Genomic DNA, 20,339 nt, shown 5'->3' on the forward strand with positions numbered 1-20,339 from the left:
CCAGCTCTCTGTCACATGGCTCTCAGAGCTGAGAAATGGAGTGTATTAACCAGGCATGGGCTCTGATAGAAGGAGAGCAAGGATGCTGACTACACAACTGTCCCCCCCAACTGGCTTTCTCTATTTCTTTTGCCTCATGGTTTCATGACTGGTATAGATCCGGGCACACACGAGACCGGTTGACACTTCTGAACTGATTGCAAGGGATCTCCTCACCTGGTAGGCAAGACATTAAACACAAAGGCTGCAAATAATATAATGGAGTTTACAATCAAATGCCAGAATGACTGATGTTCCAGAATACAGAGGAGGGAGAGGTCACTTCGAGTTGATGCAGCAGCTTCAACTGGGATGAAATTCGAGCTGAATTTTGAAAGTGGGGTAGGATCAACAGCAGCTGTCATGAAACCCTGTTTAGATCCCCCTACACACGCTCAGATGGTAGAAGGGAAAAAAACCCCATGTGCAGCCTCTTTCTCATATTGCAATCTGGGTGAGCCTTCCTGCACATCCCACACTCAGACACGAATCTCCTGTTGAGCTTTCTTGGAAATGACTCTACCTGAGATTGAAGGACTGATCAATATCTGGATCTCAACACTAGAGAGCTCTTTTCGTCCAAACACACCCGTCATCCCACCCCTATCCCAACACCCTTAGCAGTTATTACCATGCAGTCCACAGTCCCTTTCAAGCCAACTCCCAACATCCAGAACTTGTTCCACCCAGAAACTTCCAGCAGGAGTTGTTGTTGTTCGGTTACTCAGTTGTGTCCGACTCTTTGCGACCCCATGGACTGCAGCATACCAGGTTCCCTGTCTTTTACCATCTTCCGGAGCTTGCTCAAACTCATGTCCATTGAGTTGGTGATGCCATCCAACCATCTTGTCCCCTGTCATCCCCTTCTCTTGCCTTCAATCCTTCCCAGCATCAGGGTCTTTTCTAATGAGTGGGCTCTCTGCATCAGGTGACCAAAGAATTGTAGCTTCAGCTTCAGCATCAGTCCTTCCAATGAATATTCAGGACTGATTTCCTTTAGGACTGATTGGTTTAATCTTTCAGGAATTAGCCTCTTCCAACTGACACTTTTCAAGGACCACCATCTTTCTGTGGCTGCTTGACATCCAGTCTTGCTCCCTGTCCCCCAGCAGTTTTGATGTTTTCAAATTCATGACCTTTCTTCAACATTTAGGCGGCAGAGGGGGGCATCTATATTCACTAACCACAGGCAGGGTGGTAGGGGAGGACTTCAGAGTGAAAGAAAGACATTAGCACTGGCTTCTGAATTTCAAGAGAAACTTCTGGAACCTACGGCGGTGGGAAGAACGGAAGGGAATGGGGTTTTCTAAATTAAAAACAGCATTTCCTGGGAACACAAAGGTTATGCCGAAATAAAAGATTTGGAAGGAAGTATGATGAGCCTGGAATGAAGCTTACTTCCTGCAGAGGAAATTACAATTCTGAAATGTGGGGGGAGAGGAAATGGATCACTTTAGACCCCCATGTGAGTCTCTGAAAGAGGAAGCTTGTGCCCAGGTAGGCTTTGGTGGTCCGGGAGCAGAGAGCACAGGGCCTCATTTTGTGGGGTGGGACTGAGCATCCCAGGGAACAGCTGAATGTCTTCTTGAGTGCTTGGGGAGTAGCTCGGGAGGGGTGCTGACTGCCAGCAGACCACCAGGGACCCCAGTGGTTGGTGAGCAGGATAGAACAGCAGAAAGCAGCAAAGTCATGGCAATGCCTTCAGTCGGAGTAGGATCATCAAGGAGGTGGACGCACACAGGACACACATGAGCCTCAGTGCCAGAACGAGCTCATGATGACCAAATTCAGTTCAGTCGCTCAGTCGTGTCCGACTCTCTGTGACCCCATGGACTGCAGCACACCAGACTTCCCTGTCCATCACCAACTCCTGGAGCTTACACAAACTCATGTCCATCAAGTCAGTGATGCCATCCAACCATCTTATCCTCTGTCTTCCCCTTCTCCTGCCTTCAATCTTTCCCAGCATCAGGGTCTTTCCAATGAGTCAGTTCTTCTCATCAGGTGGCTAAAGGATTGGAGTTTCAGCCTCAGCATCAGTCCTTCCAATGAATATTCAGGACTGATTTCCTTTAGGATTGATTGGTTTGATCTCCTTGTTCTCAAGAGTTCTCTAGCACCACAATTTAAAAGCATCAATTCTTTGGCGCTCAGCTTTCTTTATAGTCCAACTCTCACATCCATACATGAATACTGGAAAAACCATAGTTTTGACTAGACAGACCTTTGTTGGCAAATAATGTTTCTGCTTTTTAATATGCTGTCTAGGTTGAAGACCAAGGACCAGGTGCAATCTCCCCATCCCCACCTCATGTTGTGATATCACCAATGCCTCTGGGAGTTTGGCTTCAACCTTAGGGAGAAGGCAGGAAAGGGAATGTACTCAATTGGCAAAGACAGTTCCTGGAGATTATTTTCTCCGAACTAGGTTTAAGCCATGAGGAGAAATGGGAGGTAGAGACAGAAATTACCCAACTGAAAAATAAGAAAAAGAAATATTGTCAGCATACCTGAGCTGATAGCCTGTGAAATTTGGACCAACTGAATTTTTTTTCTTTTTGATATTCTACATACAATTAAAATTTTTTTAAAAAATAAGCTTCTATTTTGAATAGATTTAGATTCTAAAATAACAAGACAAGCTGTGAAGATAGTAAAGAGTTCCCTTATAGCTCACATAAAATTTTCCCATATTACTCACAACTAATGAATCAGTACTGGTACATTATTATTAACTAAAGTCCATATGTTATTCATATTTTCTTAGTTTTTACCTAATGTGCTTTCTTGGTTCTAGGATCCTTAAGAATACTACATTACATTCAGTTATCATGTTTGCTTGGGCTCTTCTTGGCTGTGACAGTTTTCAGACTTTCCTTACTTTTGTTGACCTTAACAGTTTGGGGAAGTATTGGTCAGGTCATTTGTAGAATGGCCCTTAACTGGGATTTGTCTGTTATTTTTCTCATCATTAGACTGTGTTTATGGGAGGAAGACAATAGGGCTAAAGTGGCATTTTCATTACATCATATCAAGGGTATATACCATCCACATGATTTATCACTGCTGGTAATCTTGTGAAGTAATATTTGTCAGTTTTCTTCATTATAAAGTTACTCTTCTGGAAGTTGAAAGTGCAGACCACAGTTAAGGACTATTCCATCTCATTGAGGGCAGAGTATCTAAGTATTAATTTTGAATTCTTCTGCGAGGGACATTTGTCTCTTCTCTCTTAATTATTTACTCATTTAATCATTGCATTATATTGGTATGCACTCATGGATATTTATTTTATACTTTGGGTATAATAGGACATTGCTTTATTTTGCTGTTCAAATTGTTACAGCTTTGATCACTGGGAGCTCTTTCAATGGGCTTCTGTGTCCCTTTGAGAGACACTCATCATTGTTCTGGATGTTGATTAATTAAAATTTTCCTTAGCACTTCCTTATCTGGCACAAGATGCTCTAGGTTCTTTTGTATGTTTCCTGTTCTAGTCCCAGAGTCAGCCAATCCCCCTGAGGAACCCGGGTTCCTTTTTCTGAAGAACGGTGTTAATAAAAGATCTGAGTGCCTGATGTGTGACTTGCTACAGGAGTGTTATGCCTAAATTCATTCAGTTGACAGAGCAAGGAAATGTACATACGTGTAAGAGCCTGTGTATATATACACACATATCTGCAAATCTTTTCTTACCCACCTGCATCTATATTAAGCTAAACAGGAGTTCATACTGATGTCTTCAACTCTAATCCCGTACCACAGGGATCATTTTAGCCTTCCTCACAGTGAAAAACCTGGTATTCATCATTCACTATTCATTTTCTTAATTGCTCGTTTCCAGTGTTCATGCATACTGGTTTCATTAGTATTTCACCAGTTTTTTTTTTTTTTTAATCAATCTTATCTATCTCTTCTTGTTTCCGGCGCACTGGATACCAATACCTTCTGCTCCCTTCACTTGTAGCCACGTACATAGGTGTTTGTACTGAAAATTTTGTCAAATGCGGGTGTGACACGGATCTTCCTTAAAGCTGGATGTCACCTACCCCTCACTTCCTTTGGTCTTCTCAGCCACCATCACCTTCCCTCTTCTCTACATTCTGGTAGAGCAGGGGCGGAGGAGCTGTGAGCCCCGAAGCTCCTGTGGCAGACAAGGAGACAGATGGCCCCCAGGAGTTCAGAGGCCTGCTCCATTATTCCCTCTGGGGCTGGCGTACAACACACGACCCGTTTTCACGATCTCTTCCCATTGAACAAGGATTGTGGAGCCCCGTCTACGCGCACACTGGGCCCTGAGCCGGAGTCAGCCCGCCCCGCGGCGAGATCAGTCATCAACAGCTCCAGCGATTGGAGGGTGGTGCGGCGCTGCTGGAGCGAGAGTCCAACGGGCGGCGCCATGCCGGGCCTGGAAAGGTGCGCGCCCTCGCTGCCTCAGAGCGTTCCCTCCTTTTCGCCGCCGCCCGCGAGAAGGAACAACGCTGAAACACTCCCGCCGCCGCCCGCCGGCCCTCCTGCGTGGCCCCGCCCCTCCCTCCAGGCCCCGCCTACCACACGCCCCGCCCACCCGCCGAGCCCACGCTCCGGCCCCAGACGATATTCACCGGAAATTCCCGAAGCCCCTCTTTCCCCCCCCCCCCCCCCCCTCCTTTCCCTGCTCTCCCTTTTCCTTTCACCCGGGTTCCCTCCGCCGTGATTTCCCCCCTCCCCCCTCCTTCCTTTCCCCATCTGAAATCAAGATGGAGGCTCGCGGCGGCCGCCGGCGCCCGTGATCGCGGAGCTCCCGCCGGCCCCCCGGGCCACCCCCCACCCCCTGCCGCCCTCGCGACTGCGTGTCCGGCGCCGCGGCGCGCGTGGCTGCCCGCGCTCCGGCCGGCGCCGCCGAGGCCGTGGCTCCGCGCTCCCGCCCCGCGGCCGGCTCGCGGCTCCCGGGCGGAGTCCTCGTCTATGTGGGCGCGCTCCTCGGGCCGAGCCGCCGCCGCCGCCCGCCGCCGCCGCCGCCCCGGGGCTCTGCGTCCACGCGCCGGGCGCGGGCAGCAGAGCGCTCGGCGCCGCCAGGCCCGGCGCGGAGCGGGCGGCGCGCGGCGCTAGGGGCGCGGGGCCCGAGCCGGGCGCGGCCGCGGGCGCCGCCGCAGCCATGAGCGGCAGCAGTAGCAGCGGCGGCGGCGGTGCTGCCGCCGCCCCCGCCGCGTCCTCCGGCCCCGCCGCTGCGGCCAGCGCGGCGAGCTCGGGCTGCGGGGGCGGCGCCGGCGAGGGGGCCGAGGAGGCGGCCAAGGACCTGGCCGACATCGCGGCCTTCTTCCGATCCGGTGAGTGCACCCGCGCCGCTGCCCGCGCGCTTCGCCACCGGCCCCCGCCGCGGAGGCGCGGTCCGCGGGCCCCGGCGCGCCCGGTGCTTGCTCGCCCGCCCGCCCGTCGGGCCCGGAGCGCGCCAGCCCAGGCCGCTGCCCTGCACCCCAACACCCGCGGGTCCGGCTGCCCGCGCCGCCCCGAGCGCCGCGGATCGGCCCGGGTGCCGCCGGCTCGCCCTTCCCTTCGCCCCCGCCACTGGTTTTCCGGGTGAAATCTTCCCGTCGCCCGCCCCGGCGGCTACCGCTCCACCGGTTGGGGCGCCGGCTCTTTGTCTCCTTCGCGGGAGGGCCGAGGAGGCTGCGGCGGCAGGGACGGCGAGGGCGGAGGCCCCCCCGCTCCCCGAGGCCGAGCGGACTGGGGCGGCGGGGCCAGGCCCCGGGAAAGCGGTCTCTCATCTGGGCTCGTCTCTGTGGCCGATTTGTCCGTGGTCCCTCCTCGGCTCCATAAGCAGCCGGGTTTCTTCTCTCGCCTGTCACCTCCCCGGCCTCGATCTACACTTCTGAGAAACGGGGCTGCCGGGGCACTCGCCGCCCGGGGAGGGGAGGAGGGCAGTGATGGCTGAAATGGAGCGCGGCCGGCCGGGCGATGGGTGAGCCATTGTCTCCGGGGGTGGCCCGGGAGGGACACCCTGGGGACGTGTTAGCCCCAGGGGTGGAGGCGCGGGGCCGGCACGCGCTGGGCCTTGCCCGGGAGGCAGTGCCGGGGTGGCCGGGTGTCTCTCGGGCGAAGGGGGGGCGGTGGTCAAGGGAGAGGCGAGCTTTGCGACCCGCCCGCGGGGAGCTGGCGCGGGAGGCGTGACAGGGCGTCCTGGGGACCCCGGCGGCGGCGCTTCGTCCCGCCCGCGCCCCTGCGTCCCCGCGCCCAGTCCGGTTTGTTCGCGCGTCCGGGCGGCCTCGCGGCCCCGCAAGAGTGGTGCCCAGCGGACCAGGAGCGGGGTAGGGAGGATGCAGACTCGGCGCTGGAGAGCCGAGGAGGGCGGGCCAGGCCGGGGCCGGGGGCGGGCGGGAGGGCGCGGGGCGCGCGCGGGGTGCTTGCTGGTGGCGGCTCCCGGGAGGACGTCGGGGGAGCGGCCTGCGACGGGACGCCCACCGGAGTCCGGAGGCTCACGTTTCTTCGTGGCCCCTTTCAAAATCCAGTCCCCAGATCCGGTGAGATCAGTTGGGTAATCCGGGCCGCAGGGAGCAATTTGCAGAGGGTGCGCGATGGTCGGAGGCAGAAGTTAGCCTTGCCGGGAAGACCCCTGGTTTAGTAGTACTGTCTTCCCTCGTTTTCTTGATCCTTGCCAGGCGGGGTTCGTTTTGAGTCGTTTTAACAGATTGGTGGTGGCTGGGAGTGACACTCGCTGACTCTGTGCTGTCAGCTTGGGGTTAATACACTCCCCAGTGCTCTCTCTCCCTGTGAGGTCCCCGAAGAAACCAAAGGTTTAGGAAAACACAAACTCCTTCAAATGAAAGCCTTTTTTTGTGTGCAGCTCGCCCGGTAGAGCAGCCCCATCTTACCACGTAATAGACCTGGGACGTCTTCCCTTCATGCCCTGAAGCTAAGTCTAGCCTGTCTTCACTCTCTCTCTCCACCACCTGTCACAGAATAATAGATTCTGTGCAGAATCCAGCGCCTTTCTCTTAGAAAGGCGTGTGTGCCCTGGAGAGGGAGTTTTTGGTGCTTATGAGGCTAGACTTCCTTACATCTTTATTATGCACAGTAGAGAAATCACTTCTGCTCAGAAGAGCCTCAGAAGACATCAAGTTGGACTGGATGCTCCCAGAGTACTTGCTCTCAGTTACTGTGGCTCCCCCCAGGGTTTACCTCTCGGTGCCCAGGGGTCTGGTCTTGTGTTTGCTCCTGTTCATGTTGGCTTTGGGGTAGAACCAGTCCATGCTGCTCACGAGTTTGTTCTTTTCTTCCTCACTGCAAAATTGATTGGGCATACTGCCGCTTTCCCTGTTTGACTTGGAATCAGGAACCAGAGCAGATTATAAGTAGGCGGCCATTGTGTGGTCCCATCCCAGGGGTAGCCTAGAACATCTTTTGAATGTGCTTTTCCCTCCTTAGGGCAACCCTGAATTCCTGACCTAGATCTTGGCTCCAGCATCTGGGGCAGCGATAGCCAGCAGAGGGAGGATAGAGGAGAGGGACCATTCAGTTGGATTGATGGGTGGGGGTGGGAAGGGGCAAACGGTAGAGAGATGAAGTAGGGGAACCCTGGATGGGGACCTCACCTGGTGGAATGGCAGAAGTGGGAGTTTGGAGGGGGATGGCCCTGCTGGGCAGTTTTGATTGAATGTGGATGGTTGAACAGAGAGGTAAAATCGGATATTTTTTCCTAAGATGTAGAAACCCAGAAAATAGGTTCTTAACTGATTGGGGTGGACAGATCAGAGTGTGGTGGTTTTTCCACGGTGTTGTGAGCCAGGTGCTTAAGATTGCCAGCCTGATTTAGACAAGGTACTTCTACTGGTTGCCTGTCATTTCTTGGCCCTGGAACTGTTGGCTTGGCCACCTTATTTTCTTGCCTCCTTTTTGTTTCTTGTCCATACTGCAAGGATTTAGTTTCATCCTTGTGGTTACTGAGTGACAACTGGTGACTGATTGGATGAAAGAAGGAGAATTTAGCTTATTAGAACTTTTACATAATTAGAGCCGTTCAGGAATAGAATGCAAGGCCATGATTACTTGGATACACTCAAGCAGGGCACTGCCACCTGCCGGGGTTGGGAGCTGGGAACTGTGGGCAGGACTCCTGCGCTTGGAGAGGGTCTTGGGACAGCGGGTGGCTCTAGGGCTGTTAACCTCCTTGGACTCTGTGGTTCCCTCTGAGCTCCTAGCACCTAGTGGTCATTCTTTAGTTTTCTTGTCAAAAGGCATCACAAACATGAGCTAGTCCATTAAAAATTTTTTTTTTAAGTTTACAGAAGAGGAATCAGGCTTCCAGGGAGGTTGAGTGACTTGCTCAGAAGAGAACTCTGGTAGAGTTGGGGTCAGGGCCGGGAAGCATTTCCCTCACTCTGGTGCTCTTTCCCCAGTTGCCTGTCATGGCCAGGACTTTGCTTACATTAGTTCTCAATCCCACTGGGACCAATCACTTTTATTGCCAATCTATTTTGGGGCCCTGTTCTTATGACAATAAATCATTCTTTCAGAGCTCTCTATTTAACCTTGCAAGAGTGTGTGTGTGTGTCTGGTGGGGGTACTTACATAAATGTCTTATTTTTAACCTGCCTGTTATGTTTCAGGTTGGCATTATATGAACGTGCAGAGCATAAGGGTGTGTGATTATTCTGAAAGGTTGTCAGCTCACTGCACTAGGTTCCTTTCCTTACTAAATCTTACTTCTGGACCCGTGGCTGCAGCCCTTCTCTTTCCAGTGGAATATGTGAAGACACTTGAGTCAGTTACTTAAGGAGAGAGCAGGGTGCATGTCCTTCTATGTTGATATAATGATTTCCTCATGGAATATTGAGAGAATTTGTCTTCAGATTTCTGCTTCTAACACCACTTAAATCGCTGGCCTTTGAGCTTGCCCTGCTGCTTCTGTGTATATTTAGAAGCCTGGCAGTTTTGGTCTTTGTGAGCACCAGTAATAATTATTGTATTAAGAAGTCAGTCCTTGTTACCCTCAATATTTTGAAAAGGAAAGCAGAAGAAAACATAACTTGATAGTGAATGTTGGTTTCCCCCTTTTCAGTGGCACAGTGAGGTTCAGTTTCAGAGGAGAGTAGAGAGGGAGCTGGAAGTATCCTATAAGTGATTTTCAGGAAATCAGAGGACAGTTAAAAAAAAAAATCATTGAAGGAAACTTTCCATTAAGACCTTGTAAACTGACTTATTGACATAGACAATTGTATTCTTTCCTTTGCAGTTTAACCATCCATGATTCAAATGAAGATTTAGATGAAGTCATTTAAACCATTTAAATGATTAACTAAAATTTAAATGAAGCCAGTGGTTCTGTTCAAGCTGTGGCATGTGGCTTAAATCTGTTCAAGTGTGTATTAAAAATATGTGATTAGCGCAGGTCTTTTAAATGTTGTGATAAATGTGGGATCTGTTTCTGAGTGAAAGATGTGTTTGGAGCGGTCATAATCTAAATCAGCCGTATCTGATATTTAAGTTTATTTTCTTGACTCTTCCACTGAGGAAATAAAATTTTATCTCATATCCTTGGCGGCATTCCAGAGAAAAGTCCAATTCTTAATCAATAGCCACACTTTGTCTGCCTAGTCAAGTCACTTACGTTGATAGGGATGAATTGTGTTGTACTATAAAAAGCTGCCTTAACAACCCCCTTCATTCCTCCTCGGTTCTCTAATGAATTGGTTTTTTATTTTCTTAAGTGCATTGTCTCGACGGATTTTTAGTGGTGCCGCTGGCAGAACAGGAGCCCCCTCGGTGCGCGGGGAAGAATGGCTGTGGGCGAGAACCCCGCCGCGTTCCCGGGAAAGGGGGCGGCGCCTCCGCCGCGGCTCGGTTCTTCCTCTCGCGAGCGTTCGGCCTGAGTGCCTGGGCGAACGCCCCGGGGGCGGCTGTGCGCGTCCGAGGACCGAGATGCTGGCTTTTGTATCTTTTCCCCTGATCCTCAGCCCCGCAAAGGCCGCTTGGGGAGGGGGGCTGGGCAGGGAACAGGGTTGGCCCAGGGGCGCAGAAAGATTACGAGGAGTTCGATGGCGCCGGGACGGAGTTCTTTCTTGTTCCTCTCCAGATTCCGCCGCTGAGCCGTCCAGTCAGCCCTGGGCAAGGGGACGAGCCCGCTTGGGAATCTTCTCAGAGCCCCTTGAGTGTGGGCGGGTGTATTTATTATTGTTGTTATTATTATTATTACTGTCGTTCGGCTGGGGCCATTTAAGGTATTCCTGTTGCTGTTTCTGCACTGAGGGCAGAGGAGCAAAAATGGAGAAAGAGTGTGGGGGTCGGGACAAGGCCCCTCTCAGCAGGGCGCTGGTGTGCTGCCTCCTTCCCCTTCCTTGCTCCCCGCCGCCCCTGGGCTCCTGTGTCCACCGCGGAGGCCCTGCCTCCCGGACTGTGGCTTCTGCTTGCTGTCACAGTACCCGGCCCAGCCCCGGGGTCTCCCAGTGAGGAGACACCCTGGCTGGAGTTTCCAAGCGAGTGATATTATTGTTCATGGGGGTTCCCGCTCTCCTGTTATACCGGTTGGCCAGTGTCTCAGTCCTATCTTCACTTTCTCACTTGCTAATGGAAGCCTCCGTTTGCTTGGTTACCTTCATTTCCTCCTTTTTGGTTCTCTCTCCCCATAAGGAAGCCCCTGTAAACCCAAGTTCTGCACCCCCTGCCCTCTGGGAAAGGTTATATGTCTGGGCCCAGTTTGACAGGAGGGTGTGTGGGCTTCCCAGGCTTAATTAAGGCCTAGGGGCTTGATGGGGAGAAACGGTGCGACCTCCTGGAGTGTTTGGTCTAATGCCAGATGTGCTCTGGCAACATGAAACTGCACTTAGGTCATGAATATATTTGCATTGCGGGCTTCCCTGGTGGGTCAGGCAGTAAAGAATCTGCCTGCAACACGGGAGACCCATTTTCGATCCCTGGGTCGGGAAGATCACCTGGAGAAGGAAATGGCAACCCACGCCAGTACTCTTGCCTGGAGAATCCCATGGACAGAGGAACCCGGCAGACTACAGCCCATGGGGTCTCAAAGAGTCAGACACGACTGAGTGACTAAGCACAGCACACACACTTGCATTGTAGACTACTGACTTCTTTGATCAGCCACATGGCTGCTCTTCGCTGGGAGGACTGTGGAGCAGTCTATACAGCAGATCTTGTAGTTTGGAAGGAGCATGCTGTTTGGGCTCTGTCGTAAGTTAGTACAGTTTAGCAGTTGCCCTGACAGGAAGCTGGAATGAAAACCTTAGTGAGCAAACAGAATAGTTTCTTGGTCTAGGGTACTTTGGGTTAGTGGTGTCCACCTGAGTCTGTCAGGCTTCTTACAGCCCATAGGCCTGTTGTGGACAGTGATGAATTGCACTCAGGTTCTCTTTAGGAGGGGTTTCTGCAAGGTCCTGCCCACTGCATGGCCTTCTCCTCTTTACCTTCCAGGTACTTGCTATACTGCCCTGTTCCTGACGGGCTGCTGGGAAGGGCTAAGGCCCTTCCTTCACTGTCTGCTGCTCTTGGTGGCATTTAAAAGAGCAGATGTGAACAGGTGAACTGTGGTACATCCATTCAGCTGATGCTGCGTGAAGGAAGCCTGCCTCCAAAGGCTACATGGGAGTCCACTTGTATGACTTTTCAAAGAAATAGAACTGGAGGGACAGAGAAGTGATTGGTTGGTTACCAGGAGTTAGAGGGGGGAAAAGGGTGCCTCTAGAGGGGCAGTGCGGGGGATGTTTTGAAGGATGATGAGAGCGTTTTGCATCCTGGCTGTGGTGGTGATTCTGCACATTAAACTTCATAGACCTGAACACAGGAAAAGGAATCCATTTGTACTGCGTGTCAGTTTAAAACGTAACATTAAGACTAGCTACAAATTGGGCAAAAGCATTTATTACAATTCAGATGAAGAATTATATGTGCAGGATTGGAAAAGGGCTTCCTCAAATCAGTGAGAAAGGCAGTCCGAAAGGGAAATAGACAATGCAACTACAGAATGGCCACACACATTCAAGGAAATGCAAATACAAACCATGAGACACCAACAGAAGCCAAATTTAATAGAAGTAATTTCTCAAAGGTAAACTTGAATGAAACTGAGTTATTTTGGGAAGAATTTTATGTTGATTTTAAAGATAGTACAAGTTGGGTTTAGAAAAGGCAGAGGGATCAGAGATCAAATTGCCAACATTCATTGAATCATAGAAAAAGCAAGAGAATTCCAGAAAAACCTCTGCTTCTGCTTCATTGACTATGCCAGCCTTTGACTCTGTGGGTCACAACAAACTGTGGACAATTCTGAAAGAGATGGAAATACCAGACCACCTTACCTGTCTCATGAGAAACTCATATTCAGATCAAGAAGCAACAGTTAGAAAAGGACATGGAATAACTGACTGGTTCCAAATTGGGAAAGGAGTACGTCAAGGCTGTATATTGTCACCCTGCTTACTTAACTTCTATGTAGAGTACATTATGTGAAATACTGGGCTGGATGGATCACAAGCTGGAATCAAGATTGCCAGGAGAAATATCAACAACCTCAGATATGCAGATGATACCATCCTAATGGCAGAAGGCGAAGAGGAGCTAAAGAACCATTTGATGAAAGCGAAAGAGGAGAATGAAGAAGCTGGCTTAAAACTCAACCTTCAGAAAACTAAGATCATGGCATCCGGTTCCATCACTAAATGGTAAATATTAATAGAAGGGGAAAAAGTGGGAGCAGTGACAGATTTTATTTTCTTGGGCTCCAAAATCACTGTGAATGGTGACTTTAGCCTTAAAATGAAAAGACATTTGCTCTTTGTGAAGGAAAGCTATGACAGACCTAGACAGCGTATTCAAAAGCAAAGACATCACTTTGCTGACAAAGGTCCATCTAGTGAAAGCTGTGGTTTTTCTAGTAGTCATGTATGGATGTGGGAGTTGGACCATAAAGAAGGCTGAGCTCTGAAGAATTGATGCTTTTGAGTTGTGGTTCTGGAGAAGACTCGAGAGTCCCTTGAACCTGCAAGGAGATCAAACCAGTCAGTCCTAAAGGAAATGTACCCTGCATATTCATTGGAAGGATTGATGCTGAAGCTGAAGCTCCAGTACTTTGACCTCCTGATGCAAAGAGCTGACTCATTGGAAAAGACCCTGATGCTGGGAAAGATTGAAGCCAGAAGGAGAAGGGGGCAACAGAGGATGAGATGGTTGAATGGCTTTACCAACTGAATGAGCGTGAATTTGAGCAAACTCTGGGAAACAGTAGAGGACAGAGAAGCCTGGTGTGCTGCAGTCCATGGGGTTGCAAAGAGCTGGACAGGCCTGAGTGACTGAACAGTAGTCAGATGGACCTGGGTGGGACCAAACTTCTATAACGCCTAGGGTTAGTCTGGGGAAAGGTTGAAGATAGTTATGGGGAAATAAAGATTGTTTTCTTAGATTCTATAAGAAGCATAACTTGAGAATCCATTTGACAAGTCTGCTGACTTAAAAAAACTATCTTTAGATGGAAACAGTCACCATTTTTCCTGCTTGAAATTTTCGCACTCCGCTGAGTTTCGCTGCTCTCCAGAGAGAAAAAGAGTAGCACAGGCAGAGTGGCCCGCTGTGCCTTGACATTGCTGGTGTTGAGGGAATTTCTAGGAGTGAGTTTCACTTGGAGGAGGGGGCCTTGTTCCTGCATAAATAACTGTGTGAGATCATTCACCCTCAGTTCATGGGCTTTGCTACATGTAATTAACTCTGAAGCTGTGTATTTCACAGTGTTGATGGTTAAGGAGTGAACTTATAAAGTGTTGGTCTCCCCACTTAAGACTCATAACCATAAAGTGAAGTTGTTCTTGAACTTGAGAAAAACACAATTCAAATTTAAAAGTATAACCCTCAAATATTTTTAGATAGGTTTTGTTGGTGTCTCTTCAAGTATGGTTGCCTGTGTGTATCTTGGAAAAGTCGTAAAAAACCCCACTTTGGAATTCTGTGAATGGGAGGTGTCAGTGCAAGAAGTAATGAATGTATCAGAGACTGATTTTTGAAATCTTTCTTTTTTTTTTTTAATTTTTTGGCCACATGGCCTGTGGGAGCGTAGTTGCCCGACCAGGGATCCAACCCCTAGTCCCTGCATTGGAAGTATGGAGTCTTAACTACTGGACTTCCAGGGAAGTCCTTGAAATCTATTTTAAAACAACCCATGTTTCTTAGTATAGATGAAGTGGAATGTATAAATAACGTGTATTTTAGGGCAGGATGTTTTAATTTGAGTTTGAAAATTAGGCTTATGAAGAGTCTGAGAGGTTGGTCAAAACAGTATGTAGTTTTTCCATCGTTGATTCCTTTTACCACTTCCTCTTCTCATTCTGATTCATGTCTTCAAGGATTCCTCTTTCCTTCTTTATTGTGGCTGTTGGACATCGGGCCTGCAAACCCGAGCAGGGCCCTCCTGGGCAATGGGGATTCTGCAAGTTTTATGTTTTCTTACTTGCTTTTACTCTTAGTTAATGCTGTTCTTGACATCAGATGCACTAGGATCTGCAGGAATAACAAAGTGCATGTTATTTATTTTTATTAGTTTAGTTTTTAAGTGATAAGGACCAAAAAGTATAATTCCTCTGTTTATTCTGTGGGTGCACACAAATATATTAGGAAGCAGTGCTTTGATTAGACTGTTGCTTTAAGTATTTCTGCTGATCTAGAATCAGTCCTAGAGTGAAATCTCCAAAGTCTAAATTGTCTAATACTTTACCATCCTAATAACAAATAGGTTCTTGGTGTCTGAACTAAACAGATGTTTCTTGCTTGTAGATAGCTATTAAAAAAAAACACACACACACACATTGTGATTATGAGAAACCGCTTCCAGCCCTCACTGTCCTTTTCAGTACCACAGTGACAGTAGCTGGCACCCAAGGACGCTAACCAGCTCCAAAAAGCCAGATTGCACTGAGGCAGAGTGTATTTCACACATTTATTCTGGGGTTACTTCACCTCCATCTAAACGTTGTTGCTCTTGTCCTAATATATCTTGGGTCCAGGAACTTTGAGAACCGTCGCTAATTGGATGGTTTCCAGGCCATCCGTTTCCTTCACGTGACAGTTCCGTTCACGTGTCTCCCTCTGGGAGAGCAGCTCCTCGCGGGAGTAGTGAGTTTCAGCATTCTGCAAGCTGGCCGTGTACCTGTTTCTTTCCGGATATTTGACTGCAGCCTGAGAGATGCAGAATCTTCCGTGTTCATTGCTGGGCATCTGTCATCTCCATGGCATCATTTATAGGTCCTGTCTCAGCCCTGCTGATTGCTGAACACAAAGAAGGGGACAGCCTGCTGGTGAGATGGGACCTGTCCCCCCCGAACCACATTACAGGAGACCTCTGACTGTAAACCCTACTCAGGATTAAGGTGGGATGGTGGTAAATTGCCTGTGACAGCTTGTACTGTGAATTTGGGGCTGTTTGTGGGGAAAATGGGATGGCGGGCAGTCATGGAACCTCACGCTTGCTGTAACCTAAGTCTTCAGCAGCAGCTGCCAGAGTGATATGGGAGGCCAGGACCCCCAGTCCTTGGGGATCAGCTAACATCTTCAGAGTTAGGCTCCATAGAGGGTCAAGTAAGTGCATGCAGAAGCAATAACCTGCTTGTAACGTCAGAGAGTGATATTTAAAATGCCATGTTTATTTTCTCCCCCCCACCCCAAACGTTATGAACGCCAACCTTGTCCTTCAAGGAAACCTGGTGAAGCTTTCTCCTAACTGTTATCTCTGTTGCTGCTGCCACTTGAGGGCCTGTGGGTCTAGGCGCGCAGGTGTTTTTATACGTTTTCTCATGTAAACTCAGATCCCCCCCACCTCCAGCAGGTGGAGGCTATTTCTGTGTTCAGATGAGGATCTCAGCCTCTGGGGAGGATGAGTGACTGCCCCAGTTTGCACTGCTTGTAAGGGCTCGGGCTGGAATTTAAACCCACAGCTGCCAGACCACAAAGCCCCCACATCGCCTTTTCTTCTCCAGTGGAGGGAAAGAGGAGAAATGACCCTCCCTCCATACAGCATCCCACAAGGCCCGGTGTTTTAATTGTCAGATCTTTAAAACTGAATGTGTACATCCTTGTGTGTTGAAGATGGAAGCTGTAATTTACAAGTCTCACACCGAACAAAAGTGGAATGACAGATTCCGGGATAGAGCATGCACTTTTTCACTGTAGTCTGAGCCCTGTGATTTAGCTTCTGTGCCTTTCCTCTTCTCACTTGATTAAAGCTGATGTTCCTTGTTACATAAACAACCCCAGTAACCCAGCTGTCCTACTGAGGTGGTTTTGAGTTTTGCTGCCTCCGACCTGTCTCTGTCTAGGGAGGACTCTTGTGGCCGGGCTGGTCCCCGCTTCCCTGGCTGTGGCCACTTGGTCTGAAGTGGGAGGAAGTCTCGGTGGCCGTCAGGGTTGGCGGAGGGAAGTTTGGGAAGGGCAGGGAGAGGCTGGCTGGGGAGGGAAGTTTTCCAGCCATTGGCCGTGTGTGTCACATTGTAAAAAATTCCCGGGCTTCCTTTCTAACTGAGGAAGGTTGCATGGGTGGGGGCATGGGGAGGGGCTGGAGACTGCTAAGCTGCTTTTTTGGGGACAGTTTTATGAGGTGGGTGTGGTCATTCCCGGGTTCCTTCTAGAACTGTTTTGTTGCAGCTTCTCATGTCTTTGCTGTTACTCATGGAAATGTACGCGTAGATGATGAATGTGGTAGTCATGGGGAACAGAGACTTACTTCCTGCCATCCTCTTTTAGTGGGATAACTCCTGGGTGTGTATTCTAGGTTTTCGTCTCTGTGGGGTACATTTCCATCAGGTACACCTTACCTGTCCCCGTCACAGTATGTCACCGGAAGGTGTACTGTCCTCTTAAAATCTAATTTTCCTTTCTTCCTGGTTTATTCAAGGAGTTTCTTAAGTTTCAATTTTTTTTTTCATTTTTGTTTAATTATTGCTTTTAAGAAAATTCTACAGTTAAAGTCATATTGGCCTACTGTTGAATGGGAGTGTATGTGCTTTTGACATGCTGTTTTAGTTGATCTTGATTTTAAAGCAGCACAGGAGGTACAAGGCTCAAATTCATATCAACTTAGGCAAGTTGAGATTTCACTTGTATGCATCATTTCTGGCTGTTTAGTTGGTTCTTGTCTTCGTGGTTGATTGCATTTAAAGCTTGTTGTGGTTTTTTCTGCTGGAGGAGATAGCAGATGAGTTTATTTTGAGAAGCCAGTTCTCATGTTCAGAGAAGAACTCAAAATCCCCAGTTGTTACTGCTTCACTGCAGGACCATCACCTCCTCCTTCCCTCCCCCCTCTCTGGATATGTATACACACACACACAAGACACACATATATTTGTATATGTTAAATTTAGATGTTATTTTGTATCTGAACCATTTGAGAGTAAGTTGCAAGGTGATGGTGCCCTTACCTCTAAAAGGTGACTCCACAGTATTTTCTCAGAGCAAGGACATTCTCTTACATAATGACCCAAATTAGAAATTAATTTTTATGTGTTATTATCTAAATCTGCTGACTTCAATAAAACTTTACCAGTTGTTCCAGAAAGTCTTGGTGATTAAAAAAAATCTTGGTGGTCCAGCATTCTATCCAGGAACACATACGATTATTGGTAGATTTAGTTGTCATGTCTCTTTGGTTTTCTTTAATTTGGAACATCTCCCCAGCCTGTTTGTTTTGTTCCCTGGCAGGTTCTAGTCAGGTTTTTGGAGGACTGTCCCTTGGTTTGGGTGGAGTGTCCCTCCTGACCAGGTTCAGGTCATGCGTGGCCGATGGAAGGGCTGAGTCCTTCCCCTAATGCCCGATGGGGGACCTAGCTGTCACCTGCTCTCTGTGAGATGTTCGTTCCGTCTTCTGATGCAGGGGGTGGCTACCACTGTACTGTTTCCTTGTAATCAGCGTCTTGTGAAGAGAGAATTCAAGACTGTGGAAAATCCTGTTTCTTTGCTGACTCTAATTTGCTGGTTATCTCCATTGCTGACTTTTGCCTGAATCAGTGATTATAATGATGGTTTCAACCTGGTGAGTTTTCTAGCTTCATTACTCCTTCTGTGTTTTGTTGGCTTTCGACCGTAAGGGCAGAGCCTTTCTTTCTGCTGCACTTGTTTATTTCTGTAAGTGTGGCCTTATGGATTCCCGTCTTGTTGTTCAATCGCTAAGCCGTGTCTGACTCTTTGCGACCCCAGGGACTGTCTTAGTCAGTGGGCTATATAATCCTTTGATGTCATTACTTAGCTTGATGCTCAGTTGTTCATGATCTGGCCAGTGGTGTCCTTTCAGACTGACTCCTTTTTCTTTTGTGACGTGTCCCCATCATTTATGGGGCACTTCCTTATATTCTGACACAGTGAAAGTGTGTCAGAAGTCCCAGGCTTCTGTTCTTTCCTGACTCCAGCCCTGAAATCGCCACTTTTCCAAGGAGCCCTGGTTCATTTTAGCAGAAGACAGCATGAAGAAACTCTGTCTGGGCACTGAGTGTGCTAATGCTACAGGGGTGTTACTGCTTCCAGAACGTCTCTGCACAGAGCCGGGAAGCGGGGAGTTTGCGTGCACGCATGCTTGTGTGCGCACACTCAGCATCACATGACACGTGCTGTTCTTTGCACACCTGTCTATAATAAAAACCACGAGTTTGTACACATGCCTTCAATTCCAGTCCAGTACTACAGACTGCATTTCACTTTTCCCTTTCCCAAATTTGTTAATTCCCTTCTCTTGACAGTGAAGGCTCCTTTTATCCCCAATGTCTGCACAGACTTACTCAGCCCTAGAAAATGCAGAAAGCAGTTTCGAAATGCTAGGCCATACCACTGTGATAAATGAACCTACATCTTCAAGTTGAAACTGTTCAAATCGGCAGTTAGCGGTCAGCTTCTGTTCAGCTCCGTGCCTTGTCACTTAGTCACCCAAAGAAAACAGATGAAGTCATGGGCTGGAACTCCCCCGAGGCATGTTTAAGAAAAGAGCTGCCAGACTCCGTCAGCAGCTCGCTTTCTGGGGATGTTGAAGTACAAGGTTGGAAAATCAGGAGTTGCCAAAAAAGAAGGGGAGATTAATTTCTAACAAGTGTGGTTTATAAAGCCGACACCTGTTGTGGGCTAAACAGTTGATCATCTTCATCTCCATGTACTCGTTGCCAGAAGAGAGGAGGGAAAAGGAAAAAAGTGTTGAGATACTAAGAATGAATGATTGGATGCAAGGCATGGTCTGAGTATGGGTGGAGCCTGGGGAGAGGGTGGTCTTTTCTCAGGAATCCGTCACGTGCTATGAGTAGAGGAGAGAGCTGAGTGCGTGGAGTAAGTCATGAGTCACGACTTGCGAGACTTGCTTTCTGCCCTTCATTGACTAAATGTTTCTTCCCAGAAACCACCTCTGGAGTGTCCGAGTTAACGCGGGATTTCTAGGAAGTGTCTGTGGGCACTCAGTTCTAGAAACTGAGGGCCACTGGGTGTAGATCTCGTTACAGGCAAGATGCATTTTTGCTGCTCAGAGGTTTGCTCCATTAAATGATGACCCAGAAAGAACACAGGCTCTTGCTTTGGGGAGACAGTGTCAGTTTCCTCTGTTGCGCTGTTTCCTGTGCCTGTCCGCGTGCTCCTTGGGTGGTCGTCCGGGAGAGTCAGCCTCTGTACCTGTACAAGCCCTTCCTACAACTAGACAGTCCAGCCAAAAAGAAGAATCTTAATTTGCTTGTTAATGCCCTAAGAGCAAAAGCCTTTTCGTTTGGAAAATTTGGAGAATAAAAGGTCATGACTGCCCCTGGGTCCAGCATTCTGGGGAACGGCTTTTGGGTGCTGGCAATGTTCTAGGATTACCTAGTGGCCAGTGGCTTAGCAGTAAAGAATCTGTCTGCAGTGCAGGAGATGAGAGTTCAACCTCTGGGTAGGGAAGATCCCCTGGAGAAGGAAATGGCAACTCGCTCCAGTATTCTTGCCTGGAGCATCCCACGGACAGAGGAACCTGGCAGGCTACAGTCCACGGGGTCACAGAGAGCTGGGCCTGACCAAGCGCACACACATGATGGTGAATATACTCAATATACTAAAGTCAACTGTACACTTTTTTTTAAAGGGAGAATTTTACACTCTGCGAGTTATGTATCAATAAAAAGGATACAACTAAATTGGCAATATATCAGAGTCTTCAACAGCTTCATTTATTGAGTGCTTACAGCCACCAGCTATTTAATTTTCATAGTCCTTTGCAATGTAGGCAGTGGCATCTAGTGTTGTACCCGAGAGAGGGCACTCAGAGAGGGTTTTAACTTCCTGCAGGTCAGTAGCTCTTAGGACTGGCCCGGAGGATCCAAGCATGCAGTGGTCTCCCG

At 49.0% G+C, this 20,339-nt stretch overlaps 1 protein-coding gene across 4 annotated transcripts in view; it reads left to right on the plus strand.

Annotated features, from left to right (window-relative positions):
- Window positions 1-4,777: 4,777 nt before the first annotated feature.
- The window catches only part of TRIO (trio Rho guanine nucleotide exchange factor), a 355,050-nt gene continuing 339,488 nt past the window's right edge, over window positions 4,778-20,339 (plus strand). The window contains exon 1 of one of the 4 annotated variants that reach the window (XM_070476498.1): window positions 4,778-5,348. In XM_070476498.1, the coding sequence (XP_070332599.1) occupies window positions 5,177-5,348 (172 nt within the window). In that variant the 5' untranslated portion in view covers window positions 4,778-5,176. Of the gene's footprint in view, window positions 5,349-15,157; window positions 15,381-20,339 lie in introns of those variants that run through there. The other 3 variants (XM_070476500.1, XM_070476499.1, XM_070476497.1) reach the window with 3 other exon arrangements.

The sequence above is a fragment of the Odocoileus virginianus genome, chromosome 14 (assembly GCF_023699985.2).
Source record: "Odocoileus virginianus isolate 20LAN1187 ecotype Illinois chromosome 14, Ovbor_1.2, whole genome shotgun sequence".
Classification (NCBI taxonomy): domain Eukaryota; kingdom Metazoa; phylum Chordata; class Mammalia; order Artiodactyla; family Cervidae; genus Odocoileus; species Odocoileus virginianus.